Here is a 25,481-nt window from a genome sequence, read left to right as displayed (position 1 = left end):
CATTCATCTATTTAAATCATTCCCAACTTTTGGATTGCTGCCTAGAATATTATTGCAGTACGTGTTTCAGCTGGCTGTTCCCTTGTCATGCACTACTTCATGAAGGAGGCTGATTTCGTTTGGAAAAAGAAATAGAAGCAAGTATTGGTAGGATATTTAGAGTACCTGATAAGAAGCAATGATAGGTTTCATAAAGTTGATGTGAACGAGCTGAATGTGAACTGATATTATATTTGTTTTGTCAGGTCAGTGATTTAAAAAGTGCCTTTGTGAAGTCACTTTTATGAGAGAGGACTGCTACGCCTGTGTTTTCAAAATACTGTCTTTGCCAGCTAGACATTGCCTTGACCTTACCTGTGGCGGAAGATACCTCAACTGTCTTGATTTGCCAATTAATTGATGGGAAACTGAACTCACCGTAAAAGCAGGAAGAAGGAATTACTATTACTGGGACATGAACAAATGAATGCATTGCTTTTCTTGTGTAATCAGTACCAGCAAGCAACCTGCGGCGAACTAATATTCCATCCAAGAGTGCCATTGCAGTGAAGGACGTGTGCTTGTAACCGGTGCATCAGTGATACAATCAGCAGACCCACACGTTTTACAGACAGAAATGCTCCTGAGCATGATCTTCTTCAGCCAAAAGTCTACAAGTGGGACTTAATGATTGATGAGTGACTGCTCGCCGATAAACTTTCTCAGTTTATTCAGTGTTGTGTGGCTTGGACATTGTTAACTGTCCACTTTTAAAAAAACAAAAAACTTTCTTTCAATTGGAATTATTTTTTTCCTGGTGTTTTGTTTTGTTGTTTTTTTTTCCTTCGTCAGTAACTTTGGAAATTTCTTTGGCGTAATTCGCTTGACGGGGAAGTTCTACACAAATTCTGCATCAGCCTTTCAACATGGCTTTGAATGTTGCTCCTGTACGAGATACAAAATGGCTAACGTTAGAAGTGTGCAGACAGTTTCAGAGGGGAACTTGTTCACGCTCTGATGAAGAATGCAAATTTGCACATCCCCCTAAAAGTTGCCAGGTTGAAAATGGAAGAGTTATTGCCTGCTTTGATTCCTTAAAGGTAAGGAAGAAAATTGCATGTGCAATGTAGTTGCTGATATATTGTATTGTAAGCAAAAATTGAAATTGAATTACAGGTAATCAGAAGGTAATTTTGTGGTTTGTTCTTGGTAAGATGTATGTTAATACAAGTGTTACTTGTCTTAACTTTTGTTTATTGAAGCTCTGAAAAGCTTTCTTTCTAAGGTTTCTTCTTTTCCAGTGTCAATATGTTGTTTACTGAAATGTCATATGACTGTGGGATACAGGATTGCTTTCAGCTGGTGTGACAACTGTAGTTACATTTTATAAATTACCACTGTTCCACTGCAAATGAAAATACATGATGGCAGACTACTGGGCCATTGTCAGAGTGCTAGTGAGTCAAATGTTATTTTAAAAAAGTACATTTTCATTTAAACCAATAAAAGTAAGAAAAGTCTATCCATTGCTTCAATTTTGACACAGCAGATTGTTTACCCTAGTATTGTAGACTCCAAGATACATGAATAGCGTTGCTCTTTATGTACATATTGTTAGTATAGATAGCCATCTAAGTTTAGAACAGAATGAAGGGATGCAGAGTGCCTGCATTAGAAATAGTGTGGCCAGCAGCAGCAGGGAGGTGATCATCCCCCTGTACTCAGCACTGGTGAGGCCGCACCTCGAGTACTGTGTTCAGTTTTGGGCCCCTCACTACAAGAAAGACATTGAGGCCCTGGAGCGTGTCCAGAGAAGGGCAACGAAACTGGTGAGGGGTCTGGAGCACAAGTCTTATGAGGAGCGGCTGAGGGAGCTGGGATTGTTCAGTGTGGAGAAGAGGAGGCTCAGGGGAGACCTCACTGCACTCTACAACTTCCTGAAGGGAGGTTGTGGTGAGGAGGGGTTTGGCCTCTTCTCCCAGGCAACAAACAGGACCCGAGGAAATGGCCACAAGTTGTACCAGAGGAGGTTTAGGTTGGACATAAGGAAGAACTTTTTCTCTCAGAGAGTGGTCAGGCACTGCAATGGCTGCCCAGGGAGGTGGTGGAGTCGCCGTCCCTGGCAGTGTTCAAGAGGTGCCTGGATGAGGAGCTGTGAGATGTGGTTTAGTGCTTGTGGTAGCAATGGTGATGGGAGGATGGTTGGACTGGATGATCCTGTAGGTTCTTTCCAACCGTGTGTTTCCATTATTCTATGATTTTCTCCTGTGGAGCAAATCTAGTACTTATACTGGTGAGGTATACAGACCACGAGGTCTGTGTGACCTCCTAATGACATCACACACGCTTCAGAAAGCTATTTTAAAAATTTTGAAAAAATATTTTGCTCTGCTGAAAAGACTGAATAACCCCATGGGATTTGAGGAGTACACGATGTTTTCTGTGAAGATGTGCTTGTATTCTCATGTAAACAGAGGGACAAAAAACATTTTTGTGTGTATAAATAATGATCAGGAAAAGTTACCCATTTGAAATTCTATTTTGAAAACTGGGGCAATTTATCTTTCGGGCATGGGGAATATATTGGGCTGCTTTTTAAATTCAGCTCTGTAAATCGGAATTTCAGTTACTTACTGAGAGCTCTTGCTATGGCAGTATCAGTGTGAATGAGAACAAAGTTCCACGTTATTTGAAAACATTTGTTTAATTCCATTACACTTTTGAAAATTTTTCATTACAATACAAAATGCTCTACTACTCATCTCTTTTTCTGTGTGTGCTGATTTTTTTTTTTTTCTCTTCTTTTGAAGACTCAGAAGAAGGTAACTTGGTGGAAGTGTTTGTGAGGGGTTTATGTTCTGTCTGTCCTGTAAACCAGAACAGCACCTTTGGAGTCATCACATCGAATGCTATTAATGACCTTAATCCCTGGATTACTGCACGATAAACTGCAGCAACGTCTTTGTAGATGTTCTAGTATGTTGGTCACTTGCCAGCGGGGTGATTTCTTCTTCTTAATGGATGGGCCAGCAAAAGGACAATAAGTAGCTTTCATAGAAAATAAGCAAGTCGGTGCAATTGTTTCAAATGCAATGTTTTACCCGTTGTAGAAGCTCAGGAGACAGTTTACAAGCTGCCAAAGAAGTTTAATTTAAAACTAAGGCTTTTTTTGAGTGTTTGTTTGTTTATAGAACTGTAAGATTTTAAATTGGTCAGACCATAGCTTAATTCTTCATTTCTAACATCAAACCTGAATTTGTGTTTTATCCCTATAACCTTGGAAGCAGGGGATTAGTGTGAGAGGAGAATCATTCTTACACTCTTATGATTCCCTGACCAAACGAGTTATTAAACAACAGAAGACTTGGCCATGAGGCAAATCAGTGCCAAAGCAATAGTCTTAATTTCAGAGTTTAGAAGTATAACCCTAGTAGCTGTATAGATAAAAGCAAATCTAGGAAGAACTTCAGTTGACCTAAAACTCAATGCTCTGAGTGTGTATGCCCCTTCTTTCTCTGGAAGAAAAAGGAATTGATGTTATGAAGCTGCACTGGTTACAATGGGCTTTATTGCTTCTTCCATGACTGCCCTTGCTGGGCAGGAGGCCTGATGTGGGGCAAAGTGCTCTGTGTTCATCCTATAACAGTAGGGCTGGCAGGGCAAGAGGCTGCTGCTGCATCTTCAAAGCTAAAGCATGCTTGTGCTGCCTGCTCGCCTTGCCCTGACACTGCAGGGTGCCCGAGGCTCCAGCACCAGTTATTTGAGCTACAGGCTTTTGTGCTGGGATGATCACCACCCAAGAAATGGAACTTGTGTTGCAGCCAGATTTAATAATGCAGTGAGGGATTGCTGTGGGTAACTTGCTGACAACCAGCATCGTTGCTCAATGGGAAGAAGTCCGAAACCATTTTAAAAACAAAGTCAAAGCAAACAAGCACTTTTTGTCCTTGTGCAGTAGGCACCAGCTCTGATGGGCTGGCACTTCCAAACCTGGCACTGGGGGCCAAAACTGAGGTGCCCTGCCCTGTCCTCTGCTCTGTAGCTCTGCTCCCCAGGCATCTGGCAGAAGGGAGCAGGCACCCATGCCTCCTGTGCTGTGTTTGTCAAGCTCATTTGATCAAACTGCCGGTAAAGATGGGATCGGAACGAGACGCCCAATTGCGGCCTGAAACCACAGAGGCAGAGGCTCAGGTTTCCTTCTGCTGACCGCTGCAAGCTGGCTGATAATGTCTGCGCAGCTCAGCATCAGTCAGAGCCCAACCTTCAATACATGGAGGGCTTTCAGGAATTGCTGAAACTGCATGGCTCGAGGCTGTTGTCAGCGAGTATCCCGAATCCGCTATCTGCATTATTCCAAAGGGTGTTTGTAAATTGATGCACGTATGGCAAGAATGTGTCCAGATAGCTCAATTTGTTTATACTGTTGGTGGAGAGGCTGCTGTTGTTAGCCACATAAATCTATCTGATGGCGCGGCTTCCTGAAATGCTGGCGTTGGTCATATGGCTTCAGAATAACTCTTTGGAATTCAACAGGCGGGATGACATTTTATGTAAATAAACAGTCCAGAGTTATAGATAAAATCAGAATTTAATGAAAAAAAAACAGAAGCTGTTTTCTTTACTGAACACTGAGCCATGCTTTAATGCGGGCAATTATTTAGAATTTATTTGTATAATAGCCAGAGCTTTGGAGATTTAGCATTTTTGCTGTCTTGGTTTGGTGCATCTGCTGTAAAAATAAATAACAGTGAGTAAGCTGAGTGTCTTTGGATAAATATCTTCCTACCCAGAGAAGAAACAGGATTTTTTTAGTCTAAGATTGAAGTATATATTGCATTTATGTGGTGCCTTGCAGCTACAGCACCTCTATAAGAAATCAGTCAGACACAAGATACAGCACTCAGGCTGTGGCTGTCCTTGAACCACAAATCATAACGGTCCACTTTCAGAGAAAGAACATGCACCCTCTGGATGTGTTCTTCCTTCTGGTTATCTGGGACAGGAGAGGGAGCAGTGTGGTGTCTGTGGGTGACAGCTGGATAAGACTGTTGAAGAACCTGCATGGAGCCACTGGACAGTTCAGCAGAAGCCTACAGAGATAACAAGAGGGCTAGAGCACCTCTCCTGTGACAAGAGGCCAAGGAAGCCTGGGGGAGCTCAGCCTGGAGCGAAGGTTCAGGGGGGATCTTACCCATGCCTAGAAGTACCTGAAGAAAGGGTGCAAAGACTACAGAGCCAGACTCTGTTCAGCAGTTCCCAGTGCCAGGACAAGAGGCCATGGGCACAAACTGCAGCCCAGGAGGCTCCCTATGAAAACGAGGAGCAGTGCTGTGCTGTGCAGGTGCCGGAGCACTGGCACAGGCTCCCTGCAGCTCTCCAGAAGCTACCTGGCTGTGGGCCTGGGCATCCTACTCTGGGTGGTGCTGCTGGAGCAGGCGGCCTTCTCACCTCAACAGTTCTGTGATTTTGTGACCAGAAACATTTTCACTGTCTGCCTGTAGCCTTGTGATTGGTTAAAGGTAGTAAAAGCTGGTGTCAAAAGAGGAAACAATCGCAGCCAAGGGATGCTCAACTCTGGGCTGCACCACATCCTTCTTTGTGCTCGCATTGCTGTCTTGTGGTTGTGCAGTACACCAGGCTGGGAAATTGACTGTGGTTGAAACAAAGTTGTTGCAGTTGCTGCGGTCAGAAGGGACCAATTGTGGGTACCAGCAGAGCTCTGCTGCTTCTGCAGGAATCATGCCATGGCCTTAGGTCCAGGCTTCTGGAGTAATGGGATTGTATCAGAATCCAAGTTTTCCCATATTAAAGGGATCTATTTATAGGTCTGCTGGTTCCAAGTAAAGGGTCAATAGAATGTAGAGAACATTGCTTGCTTTTAACTCAGAAAGCATTTTTGACTCTGAAAACCTGTCCTAGTAATACTTGGCTTTAAACCCAGAAAAATTTGCAACAACCACCCCTCGGACTGATTGCAGTTTTTCAGATCCAAAATGCTCACTGTCTAGGCTCTGAATATCCTTCATCTGTGAAATGCTCCAGGCTAGACAGAAATAGCTCAGGACTAATGAGCCTGGTTCAATTGCAGGCCAGAAACTTGCTGATGCCAGCTCCTGCCACATGGGCTTCTGAGATAGGGTTTGGCATTTTTTGTTTGGTTGAAGACAGAGCCTGGCCTGAACTACAGAGAGTACTTTGGGGGTTGTGCAGGGGATCGTTCCTGTTATTCCTGTAGGCACTGGTGCAGCAGTCAGTAGATAAGCACCCATTAACCCTTCACAGATAGCGTTGCCTCCAGCATCTGGGCTCCTTCCAGCAGGAGCCTTCACTGCTCTGCCAGCTAGTGCAGCACCTGAAATTGAACCAGGCAAGTGGCTCCCACTAGCTTAACATGCGGATGAAAGTGGCTCCCAGCTAATCCAGTTGCCTGTGGCTGACATGGATTAAGGCATATTTACATGAGGAAGCCCAGAGCCTTTGCCAGTGGACAGGAAAGCAGCGAGCTACTGAAGAAGCTCTGCCAGTCAGAGCCTTGTCTGCTGCCTTAAACCATACTGAAGCCTTCTGTTGCTTCCCTTTGGATGCTGCAGTGATTTGGGGCCTTGTGATGAGGCCTATTTAAGGGGAAGTTTCAATTTCAGGAACTCCTCTGTTTGTGTTTTCATATTCTTGCTCAGTTCAAGCAGCTTAAATCTTCAAAAGTGAAGAACCTGGATATATAACACTTCATATATCACATGCAGAGACCTCCAAGTTCAACATTGCAAGCAAGCAAACCTGTTTTAAAGACTTACTTGTCCTGCTAGTGGTAAAGAACAAAATCCTTTAAGAGGAATATTAATTTATATTATAATCTCTAGGGACGAGAACATGCAGAACTGTGCTGTATTTAAAAAATAGTAATAATAAAACATTAAAATGAATAGAGGGGAGAAGCTTGGCAGGTAAAAATATGTTCATGTGCATTACAGCAGGAGCAGACTCTCGTGTTCTCAGGCAAGTCTAGCTTTTAAATTACAGTCTGAATTCTCTTGACTCAGATTTATAACTTTTCTGCCAACTACTAGAAGGATACACTGTCTAAGCTACTATAGACAACAGAGGAGATATCTTAAAGATACTGTCACTGCAAATTTTATGGTGGCAACAAGAAAATGAAAGCACTTTTACAGCTAGAGTTGCATTTTTTTGTATTTTTTTCTAATCTATTTACTAGTGTCTAAATACACTAAGCTGTTCTATTTACTGAGCCAGCAGACTAGTGTGAACTGTTCATTTGCATTTTCATGAAAGCCCTTTAAGAACATGCCTATCTGGTCTCATTTGGCACTACAGAATAAAAGGTAATTGAACGCTGTACACAGTAGACTGTTTACCAAGTTAAAAGGGTTCCAGGAAAAAAAGAAATTTTAGGACCATCTACTTTGTTGAAATATCTGAAACTGAAAAGAATCTGTGTAAGAAGGACTTGGTTTTATTTAGAAAAAGGAGGGAAAAAGTCTTTGTAAACTGAGCAGGCTGTCTGTAAGGGAGTGATCTCACAGTTAGGATGCACCAGCTAGCCATTTGCATTTATGCAATTCTTTTAGGGATCTCTAAATGCTTTATAAATGTTAAAGAATCGGGATCTTATCACACAGTGGGGTAGATTATACCTGTTCTCACTTTGCAGCTGAGGCAATCTGGACAGATTGTAGGTGCGTGCCACAGACACAAGTGACTGGCTGGTTTTGTCCGTACCAGAGAGCATGTAAATGAGCAGTCACAGTGTTTTAACTGGCACAATTAAAACTCACAGTTATGTGGTGTGACGCTGTTCAAAGACAAGGTGAGTTCAAGGGCTGTGCCTACAGCTGGTGGCAACAAGGGAAGAATGACTGAAATGAGCAAACTCATTTCTCCTGGGTGACAGCATTGTTTGTTCCTTTGGGGCCCGTGAATTCAGCCAGCTTTGCTGCACAGTGACCTAATTTCAGTTGGATGGAGTAAGTTTAGGATCTGGGCATGTGGAATTTGCAGCCTAAAACTGCTCAGGTGAGGATTCAGAACCCTGGTCCCCTCTCTTCATGCATTATCCATGTAAAAGGCAAAACAATGGGTTCAGTCGTGTCACTTCTTATTATGCTTTTTAAAAGTAAAACCACATGTGAACAAGTTACAGGTAGTCTGGCAGCACCTGGTAGAAGCTTTCCTGTCTCTGAATTGCAGAGAAGTGTGGGCATGAAGTGAAACTGTAAATCAAGGCCAGTTTTAGCTTACTGAGAAGTAACTGTGGGCTCCCTCCGTGTTCAGAATAGCCATGGCCACCTTGGGTCAGACCAAAGCCTTGTTTAGTGATGTGGAAGGGCCAGTAGTGTAAGTTTAAGAGGAGGCATACAAGCATGTAATGGCCTCCTGGAGTGCTCTTGTAGCTGCCATTGGTCTGCTGCTCAGGGACTTTGAGAGCCAGATACGATCTGCCTGTACTTAATACTTCTTGCTTAACATCTTTCCCCTGGATTTGTCCTGCTGTTTGTTGAACCACATATACCTTCAGCACACACAACACGCTGCAGCGAGGGCTTGCACAACTTCATTACGCAGAGCCGCAGCAAATGATCTGCCGTTCACTGCAAACCTCTTGGTTTCATTTGATACCTCCTAGGTCTCATACTGCAGCAGCAGAAGAGAACTTGCTAGGAATTATCCTCAGGATAAATCTATTTTATTTTTTTTCCTCTAGCTTCCCTCTGGAGAGGGTATGCATCTCCAAAGTGAATTCAAAGGTAGTATTTTGAGAGTAAATACATAACTTAAAATCTTGCCCCTGAAAATATAGTTGCAAAGACCTTGCTTTTTTTTTTTTTTTTTTTTTTTTTTTTTTTTTTTTTTGAGCCTTGTGGCTCAAGATAAAGTTCAGATGTTGCATCTGATTATGTTGCTGTTTTTCCTGAGAATGTAGGTATAGCTTCGTGTTGCACCCTACCCATGTAACTGAGAGCTGCTGCTGAAAGAGATGGTTGCATCCAGTCCTATTTTCTGCCACACCTAACTGTGTTGTCTTTTTGTCTTTGTTCAAGTAATCAGTCATTCATCCACATAACTTGTTAGAGATGATCCAAAGGAGAGGAAAAGAACTGCATTCAAATCCGGTGTAAATTAAGGTTCAGTGGAGTTTAAGAAAGGAAAATATCTTTTTGAAGGTACTCTATCTCTGAGTTCAGGTACTCACAATTATTCCTGCCTTGTCAGTCATTGTTCTTATTTGTTTTCTGCAAAACCCTCTGTTTTTATATTCCAGTTTTAATTCCTTTACTCCTCCCAACACCTACAAGTTCCTTGAAACCTTTTTTCCTCTGTTTGCCTCCCTCCCCTACATTCACCTAGCTGTCTCCATGCAAGCTGTGCTGGCTTACCTAAAGGTATAGTCAAAAACCAACAAGTTGAAGCATTGTGCAGACACACTTAAAAACTCATGAACTTGGCTGGACGGTCATTCACTGCAGCATGGGCCCTGTCCTTCGCCGGATTTTGCCTCTTGAAGGAGAAGAAGGTTTCTCCTCTGCTTCAGAGCAAAGTCCAGAGGCACAGCCCTGCACTGTTGCCACCCATGGCTAACACAGGACCTGTACAGGCCGAAGTAGGGCTGCAGTGCAGGGACAGCAGCAGCACAGTGGCTAGAATGGAGGAAATCCTGACCTGTTACCAGCGCTTCTGGAGTGAGAGTTTTGCCCTCAAACTGGAGCTGTGAAAAACACAGAAGCTGAACCAGTTCCCTGTGTAGGCAGTGCTGTCTTGTAGAAAGAACAGGTGTTTCCTTCGGGCCTTGTTTTGTTTCTTTGTTTGTCTCTCATAGCAACAGTACTGTGAGCGTGAAGTTATCCAGACCATCACTATTACCCTGTGTTACCAGCAGAGCTGCTGAAGTCCAGCACTTTGCTTTAATTTTATGTCAGTTGGTATCAACCCAGTTGGGCTGTTTGATAACTGAGCTACCCAGACCCTCATTTGCTGTGAGGGTGTGGGAACTTCCCTAGTCATCATTGAGCTTTGCTGTGATCAGAGCAGAAGCCTTTTGTATCTGGGAGACCAATTGCAACAGCTTGTGCCTCCTTGGGCCTGTTTTTGCTACCCGCATGAGCTAGTGAGTGTTTACTGGCAGCTTTCACTGTGGTAGAACTTGCTGAGCAGGTCCTATGGCCTGGGGAGGAGAATGAGCAACAGAAACAATAAAGGTTGAAGGAAAAGGCAGTTAAAGAACAGTAGCTGAAGGATGTAGTACAAATATATCTTCTTGTTCAGTGAATCACGTTTTCCTGAGGGACCCACATTACTCTCTTCGTAGTTCCTGGTTGCTGACCGTGCTGGCTTGAGTTAATTCCTGGAGCTTGCTTTTTCTGGAAGCCCCAGCAAAGGCTGACAAAGAATATGTCCAGGTAGTTTGCCATACCCGTTTATCTCAGGCACAGCTGCCATTCAGTTTTCAATCTCAGCCTGCATGACGAGGATCAAGTAGGCAGACTGGTAAGAGCTGCAGGAAACATTGTGTGGAAGGGCAGATGTTCTTCAGATTCTCATGCTCTTGGGGGTCCTTCATATACCCACTAATTCTCCGTGCAGTTATTGTTGCTGCACCAACCCGTGCTCCCCTAAGCTTTATAATAACTGGTCTGTGGGTGTAGTGAAGGCATAATTCAATCAGTCTCTGACTCATCCCATCACTAGGATTTTGAACACAAGAGCAATTGCTCGCTGCCCACTCCTCCCCCACACTCCTTATTAACTCAGGTCACTGTTCCTGCAGGCTTGCTCTCTCCAGGTCTTCCCACCTACTCTCTTTTTTTTTTTTTCTTTTTTTTTCTCTTGGCCCACAGAATGCAGCTTTCTCTCAGCTCAGGAGACAGCTGTTCTTCCCAAGCTGTTACACTTGAAGTGCTTTATCAATACAAAATACAGGGTTGTGGTCAGATGCGGGGAGCTTCCTGATGTAAAAGCCTATGTTCCTGTTAAAGACTTCCACAAGACTGGAAAGATAAGTTTAATAGCAAAACATCGGACAAGACTATTTATCTGCAAGTCCACTTGACAGCCATCCCCCTCTCCTAACTCACATCTCACACAAAGACTGGCACCTTGCTTCTGAGGAGGTGGATTGCATTGGAAACCCACTGCAAAAAAAAAGGAAAGCTGTTATCATTTTAGAGATGTTGGAACTTAGTGTTGAAAGGCTGGTGTGAGGCTTCAGTCCCACAACTGAAATTCAAGAGGAAATCATGTGTGTCTGTTTTTTTCCACAACAATATGTTGTTTCTGGTGGCTGAGAGCATATTGTGACACCTGGGATTAGATTCCTGCAAGGTCTTGGCCAAAGCAAGGAAAAAAATAGTAATGGTGAAAAAAAACCAGTCGTCTCATTTACTTTGTCCATGAGCCATAGGGCAAGGTGTTATGAACAATTTTCTCAAAGTCTGAAGGCCCCAGTGCTTAAAAAGACAAATCATTGATCAGTGAAGGAAGTAGATGTCCAATGGAAAACAGCATGATGTGTGACAGAGGTAGCTGCATCAGTGAAGCACCGATGACTTAACGTGCCAGTGGGGCCATCCTGCTTCGTGTTGGCAGCTGTGAACCTACAAGCTCAAGCATTGCTATACACCAGTACCCTGTGCAGTGCCATGCTACTAACTGAAAGATGGCTTTGTAGCATCACTGTATTGGAGTTACACCCTTTTTCATGAGGCGTTCCAACTTTTCAGTCCTTACTTCCCCTCAGATTAAAGTGGTTTAAATGAGAGGGAATCCACGTGCTCTGTCATTGCAGCTGGATGGATGGCTTGGGCTAGCAGCCCATCAGCTCTGCTGCTTCTACCTCACTTCCATGTGCCATAAGATAGACAGTTTCTGAACTCTGTAAAACACTAATTTATTTACTTTTATTTGAAATTCAGCTGGGGCCTTGAGTTGAGCATTCTGCAAGGATGCTTCTCTTAATAGGTTCATGTACCATTTCATGTGTTGTATTACTGTCAGTCTGGTAGCAACTGTGTAGATAAGTAATAGCCAAAAGAACTGCTTGGCTAAGCTGTGAATGGAGCTGCTAGGACCTCTTCTTGTTGGTTCAAAGCGAGCCAAAAATGAAAATCCAGCATGTCAGACGCTAGACTAAGCCACAGTGGCTGCTCTTGAACGGTTCCACCAGCACCCACCCTCAGCCAAGTAAATGACTTCACATAAGCAGCTTTCCTAGCTAGATGTGAATTTTTAGAGACATTTAATGCCCTTTATTCTAAGATCCCTTTCTAGATCAGGCCATCACTATAAAATTAATGTATAATTATTTGCAATGGAAAGGACTAGATCTTTGGGTTTGGTTTTTGGCCACAACAGGGGAACCTCATGGTATTTGAGATGCCCTAGAGTGTTCTTGATGGCTTTCCAGTGACATGTCAGAAGAGTGTGTCATATCTGTTGGCACTGTGCAGAAGTCTGGAATGTCTCAGTGTGCTCCAAATGGTTCTGCTGACTTCTCTATGGCAACTGACTGAAACCCTTCTCAGGAGGCAGCATTAGCTGCTCTACTAACTTGAGATTGTGATGCTGATTGCCTTGAGTAAAAAGATGTAAATGAGAAATGCTGGGAAATGGTTTTAAGTTGAGGGAGGGAAGATTTATGTTGGATGTTAGAGGGAAGTTCTTTACAGAGTGTGGTGAGGTGCTGGAACAGGCTGCCCAGAGAGGCTGTGGATGCCCCATCCCTGGAGGTGTTCAAGGCCAGGTTGGATGGGGCCCCGGGCAGCCTGGTCCAGTATTAAATGGGGAGGTTGGTGGCCTTGCATGTGGCAGGGGGTTGGAGATTCATGATCCTTGAGGTCCCTTCCAACCCTGGCCATTCTGTGATTCTGTGATGTACAGTGCATTTGTCTCAGTGATGACCTGGCTGAAAGGAAAATTGGGATATAAGCTAAGGCCAGAAAAAAATGCAGAATGTTGGCAGGCAAAGCAAGCAGGGGAGGAAAAATTTCAGCACGTACTTACAGTTCACCATTAGTAATGTTATCAGCTAATTTAAACTCATTAACTTGAAATAAATGCAACCCATGTAACTAGTCTCTTCTGCTATCTGTGACAAGAAGGAAAATCTTTCTAGGCATAGGGATGTTATGACAGTGAACTCAGTCCATTTAAAAATAAGATGGGCAATCTTTTGCAAATTTAAATCGACTTCTCCTTAATGAAGATTTTAAAACTAGAAATTAACTAGGACATGGTCTATGCGTTTGAAAAACCAAGAAAGTTTGAAAAACCAAACTCTACTCCCTGGGAGCATAATTCTCCATCACTTCACATTTATCACAGATGTGACCATGTGTCAAGTACCATCAGATGTAGCAACACATAGCTGACTTGTAATATAAAACAAAGAGAAACTATTTGCTTTACAAAGACTATGTTAGTGACAATTTTCCTAAGTTAGCGGATTTGATAGTGTCACGAAAATGCTTACTGCTCCCTAAAATGCATCTTACCTTTGTGCTTCCTAGTGCTAGTCAATATGAGTGTGCCAGTGTTACTAGAAATGAAGACATGGGATTTGCATGTACAGAGATTGAGGTATGCGGATATAGATATGGAGATGCAGCATCTGTGTGCATCTGCAAAGGTCAGTATTTGTATGAAGGTGATTTTGTGCTGTGTATTGAACGTGTTTATGCTCTGAAGTTCCAGCCTGCAACAGTCTACAGTATAAATCAATACAAACATTAATTTGCTGCAAAGCACTCATTACTTCACTGAGAGCAGCATTGGCTGATTAGTATGCATGAACCGGTCTGTGTTAGAAGTGCAGGGAAACTCTGCGGTTCCCTTTCTTTAATTGAACCTTCTGGCTATAATTGTTTGTAGCCTGGATTCTTGAGGAAATGAGGCTTATGCGATCAAACTGCCCCCTCTTTCCCTCCTCCCCCTTCACTTTTGAACCCACTGGCCAAATTCAGCCAAGTTTGACAAAGAGATTGTAGTCTCAAGGATAATTAAGTTCCTACGAGTTTTGTGAAAATAAGGAGCCAAAAAGAAGGGGGGAGAAAGAGAGAGAGACTTACAGACCCTCCCAAATGAAAGAAACGGTGTTGGTTGGAGCTTACTTCTTGTTCCCAGAGAGTAAAGGAGACTCTTAAAACTCAGTTAACCACATGGAAGTCAGGTTGGGGATGTGCCATCAAACGTGTAAAATCCCCACCTTGGTTTGTCCCAGTGCTCACAGAGCTGTCTGTTTAAATACAGTCTTTTTACTGGGAAGCAGCTGCATGGAGTCCTCTGCAACAGCTTCTAATCTTTAGCCTCAACTTACTTTTCAAGTGTAGTTCTCATGGTATTTTCCTTTCTTGACCTTTTCAAATATCAGATTTATCTTATTGAGTCATTGGGACTTGCCATTACTTCTTATTCTTCAGCAAGAAGGAAATTTCCATTAGCAATACAGACTTAGGTCTCATTTTAGATGGGTATGCAAGGCAACAAGAGGATCCCTGGTAGTAGGTGGGGGTCAGCATCAACGCACCTTTCTGAAGCTGGCTAGTGTGCAGGAACAACAAATTCGTAAAAGGCAGCAAGAGAAAGCAAAATAAGGCGCAGCTCTATAGACTTCGTGGTTAGAGCTTTTCTGGAAGGAGGGGGGTTTGAAGTGACCATCTCTACTGCTTGATTTCTTTGTGCAGCTTTACTTCAGGCAACCACTGGATGCAGAAAGAGTGAAATGTCCTGGGAGCAGAGGTAGCAGTTCTTCATAGAAGTACCGTATGCCATTTGGTCCTGAGCACTTTACATCTCATTTTTAGATCTCCACACCTTTTCCTGTGTCCCAGAGCAGGAATAGGCTGGTCTTTGGCATTACTTAGGGCTGGCCTAAGAACTATTTGTGTGTCTTTTTTCTTCCCTCAAACTTGGTATTTTTGCGGTACAGCTAAGTGCTTACTGTTCCATGCACAGATGGTCTTTTAAACAAGTACTATTATAAAAAATACATTTAGCCAGCTTTCCCTGAAGCACCAACAATGCTATAAGCAGGTTTTCCTTTATTGGATATTTCAGCATGCCAGCTGTTACGATATATGTAATGTGTTTAATGAGCAAGGGAGTTTATTATTAGTTATTTGAATATGGCTCTTCTTTCTATGTAGTTATTTTTCTTTCAACCCTGGATGTTGCAAAAAGGTCTGCTATGATCTGAGTCAATAGTATCATGGTGTGCTTTGATTTGGTGATGCACATGAAAACGGGGGGTGTGAAAATAGGCAGCAGGTTTGTTATGTGAAATGAGAAATGCTGTCATTACCTAATTAGGTAGCAAGTTAATTCATAAAATATATGTGTCCAGATTCTGTTTAGTGTATTTACTTATTGATATAGACTTGGAAATATCAAATGGAAAGGTAGTGCAGTAAGTTAATAAATACGTTGCTTCTTCAGAGGCCATAGAGAATTGATGGTGAATTGATTTTTAGCTCAGTTCAACAGAAGTTAATTAAGTGATATACCTAGCATTTTTTGTCGATCCCAGCATGCTTGTGATTGCAGACAGCTATATCACCTGAGATGAGATCTGAGCAGAGCAGCCCAGAGGAGGAGAGTGACATGGCCAAAGCAGCTCTGCCCCAGCTTAGGCTGTGCTGAGCCCTAACCTCGGTTTGATGCATCGCTCTGTGTGGCATGAGGGTACATAGAGGGGACAACACCTTGTGCAAAACACTGCTGATTTTTCAGCAGCATTTGTAAGAATAACAGAAGTACATAGAAAGGGGAAAGCTGCCTGTAGGACTGTGTGCTGCTGTTGCATGAGGAGTGAAAGAACTTTCCCCTAAAGTGTTTGCTTTTTGTTATGAGGGTAAGAACTAGCAGGCATGGGGAGCACAGGAATGCTGAAGTTGAGAGTATATTGTGATGCTACTGCATGTTCTTTGGTTCAGGTACTTAATTCAACCAACTGGGAAATCAGCATCATGCAGAATAAAAATTCGTTGTTTAGACAAAGAAAAATTAAAACAGACCTGAAATGATTTGAAGGCAGGGCTGAAGCTTTCTGATATGGTATCTGCAGGATCACTATAAAAACTGATTGCTTTGATATGGACTTTCATATGACTTTGCATTTTTATGTGCATACTGAATGCAGTTAAGATCCTGGTTTAAATAGATATTCATAATTTATCAGTATAAATGCAGTAACTTTAACATTTTATTTGATTATAATTTCCTAAAGTGATTTCTTCTTGTTTTCTTTACACAGCAGCATTTGTCTGATGATGCATTGCAGACCTCTGTTAATGTCTGTGTAAAATTTACAGTATTTTTAAAGCATTTTCTTAGTTTCAGATCTGCTGTTGGTATGGCCATGTTTTGCACTGATCTTAAACTTAGTGAGTGAGGAATCAGAATCTTTTTAAGAATGGATCTTTATGTTTAAGCAAACATCTGTGTCCAGAATATTTGTCTGCTTTTTTTGAGCTGGGGTAGGGACAGTCTTGGATCTGCAGTTTACAGAGACTACTCACTTCATAGCAGATCTCTTCTGGATAGCAGATAACCTTGGGAATTATAAGATGTTTCTTTAAATGTCAGCTTTTGACATGTTGTGCTGCTGTTTGACGCAAATTGTTTAATACCTTCATGCCTTTGTTTTCCCTTTTGTAAAAGAGATGTAGCTCTGTTGATTTTTTTACTTACCTCTTTGGCTTTTAGAAGTAGAAACCGTTCAAGGTTAAAAGGGAGTGATAACAATAATGGACATAGCTGGAAAAAACCACAGACTTTTTTGTTCACAGAAGAGGCATTGTAAGTACAAAGTCATAAATAGTTACAAGTCTTGGAAATACAGATCACACCCGTCAGTACTCATGGGTGAAAATATAACATTTTGCAATATCTAGGAGTGGTTCTGTCTGTAGTGCATCTTACTGGTCACATGGGAGTCCGTGGATGTGTCAAACACCTATATATATATATATATATGCACACGTATACAGAACATCTAGCATGTTCTGTGCGTTAGAGTTGGTAGATCTAGAATGCACGTCACTCCTGCAGCACAAAAGCAGTTTACCTGTGGGTTCCTGACACTCAAACAGTAAATGAGTTTGAAGCAATAGAATTAAGAGGAAGTAAGAGCTTTGGTGGTTGCTTCTCCAGCTTAGAGAAGGGACCTTTGTCTACCTCTAGGAATGTGGTAGTTGAAATGGAGGTTGGGATGCTGATGTTGATGGAGAATATTCCCTAGACATAATACCTAAGGCGTCTCCCTTCTGAGTTGTTGACCTGGGCGTTTAGATGCAGGCTTCCCGAAATGGAGGCAGGCAGCCTGCAGAGCCTTTGACGCAAGGGGCATTGCCCAGCAGCCCCAATGCCACACTAACAGCCTGGTGCTGCACAAATGACCATGTACCCCGACTTGCTCTGCAGGAGGTTCCCATAAGGAGCTGTTTCAAGCTTTTTTAAAAGCATTGCAAGCCAGAGATTCTCAAAACCTGTCAAGCATTCTGTATTTTTGTTTTCATATTAGGGTATCTACTGAAGCTTGACGTAATCTTGTCTTAGCTTCTGAGTGGAGAATTGTAATCCTCTGTTGAGGTTTCCTATAGCTGTAAATTCTATCATTTGAAAGACAGAAAGTAACATCTGAGTGGGTTCCTTCCTTGCCATTTTTAATCTTTATCTCCAATGTAGCTTTTCAGTGTGAAATCAGAGGCTCAAAAAACCATTAATGTGGATAGTTTATTTATATTTTTAATAGATATCAACTACTGTGATATAACTTTCAGTTTACCTGGCCTCACCTGCTTCTCAGCCAAGGTTTTCCCTTAAGCAACCGGGTAAAGTGTTTCATGGACGGTGCTTTGCTTAACTCTATTGAGCAAGGGCTCCTGCTTCTGGATCCCTGGCACCATTCCTACAAATACTTACTGTATTAATGACAGGTTGGAAATATGGTTTTGAGGAAGCTGTGTAAATCAGACCTTCCTGTGCCATTTGTTATTGCAACCATGTTGCCTCTTCAGTAATCAGTCACTGATTTCCATCCTAAAATTGAGTGGGGGTTTTGGAAGGCTTTTTTCTGCTTCCATCACGAGATTTTCCTATAACTTCTCTACTCAGTATACCACCTTCTCTTTTCCGGTGTGGATTTATTTACTCCTGTATTAACCTCTGTTTAATTGAATGCTACTGTTATTCTGTAGCTTAAGCAATTGCATTGCTCCTTCCCATTATCCCTGCCATCATCCCAGCTCCTCTGAGGACATTCACTGCAGACAGTCAAATCCCTCCTCAGACCTTGTTTTACTAAGCCAAAAAACCGCTATGCTCTATTTCTCCGCTTGTAAGACAGTCTTCCCTTTCCTTGAGTCACCTTGGCAGCCCTCGCCTCTGCCTGCTCCAGACCAAATCCATCTTTTTTGAATGCTGGTGGTCAGAAGCACACACAGCACTGCAAGCAGAGATTCACCATGAGAGAAAAAGTCATCGTCACATTTCGTTAGCTTAGCTGGAGCTTCTGAAAAACACAGATGTGGTGTCCCGGACGGATGAAGCTTAACAGTGTAATCAAAGCAGTTGCTTTCTGCATCTGTGACTTTATAGCCCCTCCAGCCTGTGTCTCCACAGATGACTTCTCCTGGGACTGATTGTGTGTCCCACTAAGCCTGTAATAAACTTCCAGTTGATTTCATGGGGCATTTCACTGTCCCCACATTTTCTGCACCTTTGTAAACTCAGCCCAATTGACATGTTTCTAGCATGCAGACTAAATCATGGAATCACAGAATGGCCCGGGTTGGAAGGGACCTTAAGAATCAGGAGTCTCCAACCCCCCTGCCATAGGCAGGGCCACCAACCTCCCCATTTAGTACTAGACCAGGCTGCCCAGGTTGCCTAGACCATGGTTGTTCCAGTATCTGTGGAATTAAATGGAACAGACTTCCCCTCCAGCTGATGCAAATACTTCGTGGAGCACTTTTAAAAGAGAAAATCCATTCATTTAAGTAGCTTGAGAGCTCTCAGCTGTGATATCACGATGTAAATGCCTAGCTGTACATTTCTGCAAGGATCGTTTCCCAAGAGAAAAGCCATTAACACTCATAGTCAAAGGTTCTCAAAAAGTCTGGTCACTGAGGTGCACCAATATGTGCATACACTGTCTCTGTGAACATCAAGTGAGATTCTGCTTTTCTCTTGCTCCTGTGGGCAAAAAAGGAAGGAAAGGGAAATCATAAAATTTATCTTCTGTTCAATTATCTTTTTATTTTGAAAGGAATGCTTCATGCTTTTGCACAGGGTGTGTGTGTCAGACTTTGTTTTCTTTAGGTTTTTTCTCCCTCTTCTGTCAAAATTCCACCTCTGTTTTCCATCAAGGATATGTGAAAAATATTTTCAATATATATCATTAAATGGTTTCCTTGTTCTTACACTACTCCCTAGGCATCCACTGCTGACTGCTTTTGGAAACAGGATACTGGCTGGATGGACCTTGGTCTAACACAGTGCAGCTGTTTTTATTTTCTTAAACGCTGAATCATTTGTCAGAAAAAGTTATTTTTATTTATTTACTTACATGCAGCTGCAGGGGCTCTCAAGAATCGGAGTCTGCAATTTGTTCTTGGGAATACAAAAGGCAGATTCAGAGGTGTGCAACAGCTCATCTAGGTAATTACCCAAGTGTTTCTAATTGTAACCTTCTGCAGAGTGCAGTCAGTCACCGTGTGTTGCAGTGAAATGTGCCACTTGCAGAAAGCCTGTGTGCTTGAGAACAGCCAGAGGACTCCAGCAGCAGGAATGGAGGGAAATGTCCCAGGTCATACTGCAGAAGGAGAGGTACCAGATGGGAACAAAATCTGCCCGAGACTTGGTAGCTGTTGTTGCCACTACTCAGGAAAGCAAATAGGGGAGAACTGGGGAGGTTTCCAAAATCCATAAATATCCTAAACTCTGGATGTTAAATGTTTTAGTAGACAGTCAGCAAAACTTTAAGAGACTTCATATTTTTACTGTAATTGATGCCAATCTGTGACTATTTTATTTCTTTTAATATGTAACATAATAAAAAATTACCATATTGCTTTTGTTGTTGTTTTTCTAAGGTGTAGACACAGAAATATGGAATCTCTTACCTTATAATGCCTTTGTTGTTGTTGTTCTACTTAAAGTGCCCCTGAAGTTGTGTTGTGGTGTGTTGCAGAAAGCCCAGACACTGGACTTTGGAAGATGGTCTTACAGTGTTCAATTTGCACTGAGGTCTTTTGTGATTCCGGAACATTCATGTTCTCTATCTGCTTATTTGGCCACATGTTTTCTTGGGATTAGGATTTGAATTCACAGAATTTTCAACCAAATTCTACATCTGGACATCAGCTAGACTTTTAATTTACCTTTACTGTACTTCTAACCATTTAGTTATCAGAACTGATTATACAGTTAAGCACAATGTCATCTGATTGAAATGCTTTCTCCACAGTCAGTGTTTTTCTCACACTGCTTTGTGAATTTTCACTTGGTTTACTGTGCACTCACATTCATATTTTTAAAAGGAGCTGGAAAGTTTGGAAACCTTGACCCACATTTTTAAATTTAAAGTTGGCGGAGCATTTACAGCTACTGGGCTTTGTTGACTTGTTGCTCAGGAGTTAAAGTTGGCAGAATATCTGTCCTAAATATTTTCTAGCAGTGGTACTTGGAACACCAGTTTTCCTTTTGCCAGTGATGGTGAACTAGCCAACAAGCAATATATGTCTGACTCCACTCTCCTTGAGGGACTTTGATCTTAAGCTAGCGTGTGTGTTTGCTTTAGCTTTAAACAGTGAAGAATTTAAACTTCTAGAGCAGCTGAAGAGATGTATGAATGTTAGTATTTGCCCTTATTCTATTAGTGAATGTGAGCAAAAATAAAGATTGGATGCAGTTTGCTTTGTATGTAAATTACCTTGCCAAATGGAAGATGATGTTTATCTGGAGAGCATTTTAAATAATAGGCCCTTATATGTAGCTAATTATTTAAACATACAAGCTCGGGCTGGCTCACCCCATGTTTTGTGGGATCTGCCAGTGTTAAGGTGGAGGGGATTGGGTTGAGTTGGGGTTTTTGTTATCTTTTCTATTAGGATCTTGGAGATGGGCGCTGGCAGCATCAATAATCTCACCCCTAATGATGCAGCTACTTTGAGAAGAGGAAATGGAAACTGGAGGTACTGGGTATTGCTGTAGAGTGGCAGCCAGTAGCTTAGGCTCTCATACGTCCCTTGTAGGCAACTGACTGCTTGGATCAATGAGCCATGCTGTATACTTGGGCCATGCATAGGCACAGAGAAATGTCCTAAAATGAATTTCTCATTCCCAGACAGACAAATGCTTGATTACCCTTAGTCCTTTACCAGCATTAAGGATCTTATGGGGCTTTTTAGGCTGTTGGAGAGCATGGATAACGATCACATTTCTGTCATAGCAAGGCTGTTGTTGTCCTCTAAGCTGCAGTCAGAGAGATCAGAAAAACACTTCATTATTAATCCAGGGTCTGGTGTTTGCATGAGTTTGCTTTTAATAGCAGTCATAAAAGGTAGATTAAAGCATTAGAGCTATGTTTTTAGAGGTCTTCATAGGTACGTGATAAATTGGCAGACAGCTGTTTGATGGTATGTGACATGTTGTCTGCTACTCAAGTAACATAACATTTCCCGACTGCAGTCTAGCACGGTTTGTATAGGATTCTGTTCTGATATCGCTTGCTCGCTCACAGCAAATTGAATGTATTAAAATGTATCTGAGATTGTTCAGCTTTACTCTGAGAGACCTTCACTTTCTCATTAATTCTAGGAGTCCACGATGAGTTAACAACTCCCTAAGGCTTCTATTTCTCAAGAGCCATATTTAATTACCTGGTGATTGGCCTTTATGTTGGGGTTTTGTTTGGTGAATGCAGAGAAGATTCCTTTGTATCAGACTTCGTGGTGTTTTTGTATTGTTTCACTGTAGTCTCCAAACTGGTCATTCCACTTGTCAAACTGGGTTGGCTTTTGCAATCTCTTTTGTTGTGGGATTCTTCTTTGCCTCCCCAGTGCATTCCAGAAATGGTTTGCTTGCAGGCAATGCTATTTTTAAACTTGTTTCATTTCTGTTTGATGTTTAGGAAGGTTTTTTCGTAATTCTTACCTTTCCTTTGGCTTTGCTGTGATATGCTAATCAAATGTTCCTTAACTAGTTAAAACTGAATGCTTATTTGTTAAATGTAGCTGGCCAAGGAGGTCCCACATGCATCCCCATGTTTTGCTGTCTCTGCTTCATTGTTCTCAGGATCACAGCATGGGAAAACTAAGAAAGTGTGGTCTACAGCATGGTGGGTGGCTGCGCATACGATGAACCTTTTATTGAGACCTTAGAACCTTTAAAATTTGGAATGTTTCTCCTTCTGAAGGCAGAGTTGACATTTAAAGCTAATTTGGCATTCTCTGTTCCCTGAAACTTTGAGTCTGGGACTAACACTGAGGAGGAGAACTCAGATAAATACTGATAAAATGTGGGTTTTGGTGTGCGATGGTAAAGTGAAACACATTAAAAGACAAAGTGACATCTATTGGAGGAGACCGTTTTCTTTAAAAACATAAACAGTGTTGCTATATTCTTAATGTCAATTGAAAATTCATCAAAAGATATTTTACCCATTGGCAGTCTGTTCTTTTCTGCTGAAGGAGAATGGTGATTGGTTACTGTAGTCCACTTGCTGTAGGAAAGCAAGTTACCTCTAATGAGTCTGCTACAAAGTGTCTAAGTAGCTACAAAAACAAGCAGAGCTTAATAATTGTAAAGCTAGTGACAAGGTGCCTGGGATGCATCTCCAAAGCATCTCTTTGTCAAAGGTCACATCTGTAAAGGTGTGGAGATACTCATAAGAATCTTGCTTTACATATGTAGCTCTGGCTACATATGAGGTCTGCTCTGAAAATAATGCCTCCTACTTTGTTATGTTGGCTCACAGTGTCAGAGGCAGATGTTGCTAGTACTGGAGCAACAGTACATTCCCATCCCATCCCATCCCATCCCATCCCATCCCATCCCATCCCATCCCATCCCATACCATACCATACCATACCATACCATTCCCACCAATACCCCATTACAGTTTTTTGCTGTGTGACAGATGGCAGTCTGACAGAGCGGCATCTGACATGGAAGTGTGTATGAAGCAAAGGGATGTCATTGAATTCCTCAGTGCAGAAAAAATGGCACCCATTGACATTCATCGATGCTTGCTGAACAGTTATGGAGCCCAATGAGTGGATGGGAGCACAGGAAGGCGGTGGGTGGTGCATTTCAGCTGTGGCAACAGCAACAGTGGGTCACCTCTGCTGGTGCAGATTTTGACAAGCGTGGCATGCAAGTTTTTGTTCATTGCTGGCAAAAAAATGCACAGCTAATAGTGTGACTGTTGAAAAAGGGTGTGTTGTCATTGAGACTTTGCTCTATCAAAGAGTGTTATTGTGTTCTCTATCTGCTGTAGTTTCCATGGAAAGAAACAGAAGGCATTACTTTCAGAGTAAACTATGTATAATCCACACATTCTTTAGTATGTGACTTGCCTACAGATGAGATGAGTGCAGTCCTTCCAAACACCCACATCTTCTCTCTGTGTGCTTGCTATCAGTTTGTCAGCAGTTGGGAATAGAATTTTACTCTTTCTGTATGAATATGCTCCTTGTGGCTCATAGGTCTTCCAGAAGGTCCCTAATGAGTTTTAAGTTTCTATACTGTGTTTGTGGATATCATGACACTTAGCTCTATAAATCAACTTATGTGTCATCACAGCTGGCTTGAAGATGTGAAAATATATGTGAAAGTTGATTTTTCTTTTTGCTTTCATTGTTTTATTACTGAGTACTGTAACATGAGAGTTTAATAGCCTGAGGAATAAGACTTTGTAGGCTGCCTTGTAAATGGCTGGTAGTTGGTAAATGACTGCTTGTATCAAGAGCTATATCTTCTGAGCGTGGTTTTACATTACATTTGTTAAAGAAAGCCTGACTATTGTCTTTGTCTTAACATGGCAAGATAGCCTGCAGTGCTGCATATGCCACGCTTCCTACAGTCACTATTTGTTGAGACCTGTCTCTGTGCAGAAAACCCACAGTAGGTATTGCTGAGTGCAACAGGCCTGGTTAAAACCTTTTATTTCTTTTTCATAAGTTAGCATTGAATTCATGAAATTGTCCAAACTCCCTTACGCCTTCTCTCCACCCAGACAATGAATCCCTGGTGATTAAACAAGGGAGGTGGTTAAACCCTGTCTAGCTTCTGGTTAATGATCTCATATTTTGACTATTTCCCCTGATGAATGGTACTCATCCATCACAGTTTTTCTTCACCAGAAAGCAGCGGGATGGGAAAAAGAAAAAAAAACAAAAACCAGTGCTGATTTGGCCACCTAAATACTTCTTTTGCAGACTGTTTGCAATTACAAAGGCTTTGTGAAAATTCTGAGTCGTGATTGTCTCAACTGTGATTAACATTTCATACCATACTACATTTTAACTTGGATGCTCTTCAGATCAAAATTGAAGTGCCATAGTGATTTTAATCATTTTATGATGTGTGTATCAGACAAATAAAAATAGAATACAGGAACAAGTACTGAATGTTTCCTGGCTCTGAAAGAACCACTCTTGTGAAAAGCATGAGATCACTATGTATTTTTTTTCCATAAAACTTTGTTTTGATTTGTGGAGGTTTAGTTTAGTATGTTCTTTAGTCTTTTGACATTTATAAAGAGTATTTAAACGGAGGTCCTTTCTGACCGCAGTGTAGCTGCGGTGAATGATCCTCTAGCAAATGAGAAAAACATGGTTTGGCCATGCCACCAGGCTGGGTAGTGACAGATCACTGTCACATGCTGTGTACACTTTTAAAGCCTTGGTTGTTGCTGCCCTCCTCATCCAGAGAAGAAGGTTTTTCAGTCTCTGGTTCTCCCCACTCCTGCTCAAGAGCAGATAAGAAGGTCTGTCAGCCACAGGCGGTGTAATCATCACCTAGAGTTTCTCATTCGTTAACTGTTGTAGCTTTGACATAAACAGCAGTGACAGAGACCCTGTCTGCACCCTGGCTGTGCTTGCGTCCTCTCTCTTCTTCCTTGGCACTCAAAAGAAAGCATTTTGACACAGAGATGTTTGAAGGGAATCTTTGTCTTGTGATTGCTGCTCAGATGCAGTGCAGGCAGTAGAAGCACTTTATCAGAAACGAAAGTCATAAATTATGTGCTACTCCGATTGCTGTTTGGAGAACAGTATCTAGGACCCAGTGGCAATTTCTCCTCAGAAACAGATGAGAGTACTGCAAAACAGTGAAGGCTTCCAGAAGAAAAGCACTGAAAACCATCGGCTTGCCACCTGCACAGGGAGAACCTGCTTGTCTCCCTACTTGGAAGGGTGGGATAACCGATCACCAAGGTGACTCATTGACCCAAGTGCGTTTGCACATTTCCTGGTAGGTCTCATAATAGC

General features: G+C 42.1%; 1 protein-coding gene and 1 long non-coding RNA gene across 15 annotated transcripts in view; one reads left to right on the top strand and one right to left on the bottom strand.

Annotated features, from left to right (window-relative positions):
- MBNL2 (muscleblind like splicing regulator 2) overlaps nt 1–25,481 on the top strand; it is a 105,355-nt gene that overhangs the window by 35,156 nt on the left and 44,718 nt on the right. For 12 of the 14 annotated variants that reach the window (XM_052664411.1, XM_052664408.1, XM_052664414.1 and 9 more), the window contains exon 2: nt 246–1,079. The exons of the other annotated variants lie outside the window; for them this stretch is intronic. In XM_052664411.1, coding sequence (XP_052520371.1) covers nt 906–1,079 — 174 coding nt within the window. In that variant the 5' untranslated portion in view covers nt 246–905. The remainder of the gene's footprint in view (nt 1–245; nt 1,080–25,481) is intronic. 14 annotated transcript variants of the gene reach the window in all.
- The window catches only part of LOC128071612 (uncharacterized), a 679,004-nt gene continuing 655,325 nt past the window's right edge, over nt 1,803–25,481 (bottom strand). Inside the window, exon 2 of the long non-coding RNA XR_008201907.1 lies at nt 1,803–1,895. This is a non-coding gene — a long non-coding RNA (uncharacterized LOC128071612). The remainder of the gene's footprint in view (nt 1,896–25,481) is intronic.

Source organism: Tympanuchus pallidicinctus, unplaced genomic scaffold (assembly GCF_026119805.1).
Source record: "Tympanuchus pallidicinctus isolate F22 unplaced genomic scaffold, pur_lepc_1.0 scaffold6, whole genome shotgun sequence".
NCBI lineage: Eukaryota > Metazoa > Chordata > Aves > Galliformes > Phasianidae > Tympanuchus > Tympanuchus pallidicinctus.
The sequence above is the reverse complement of the archived record's forward strand: the minus strand, read 5'-3'. Positions and strand labels throughout refer to the sequence as shown.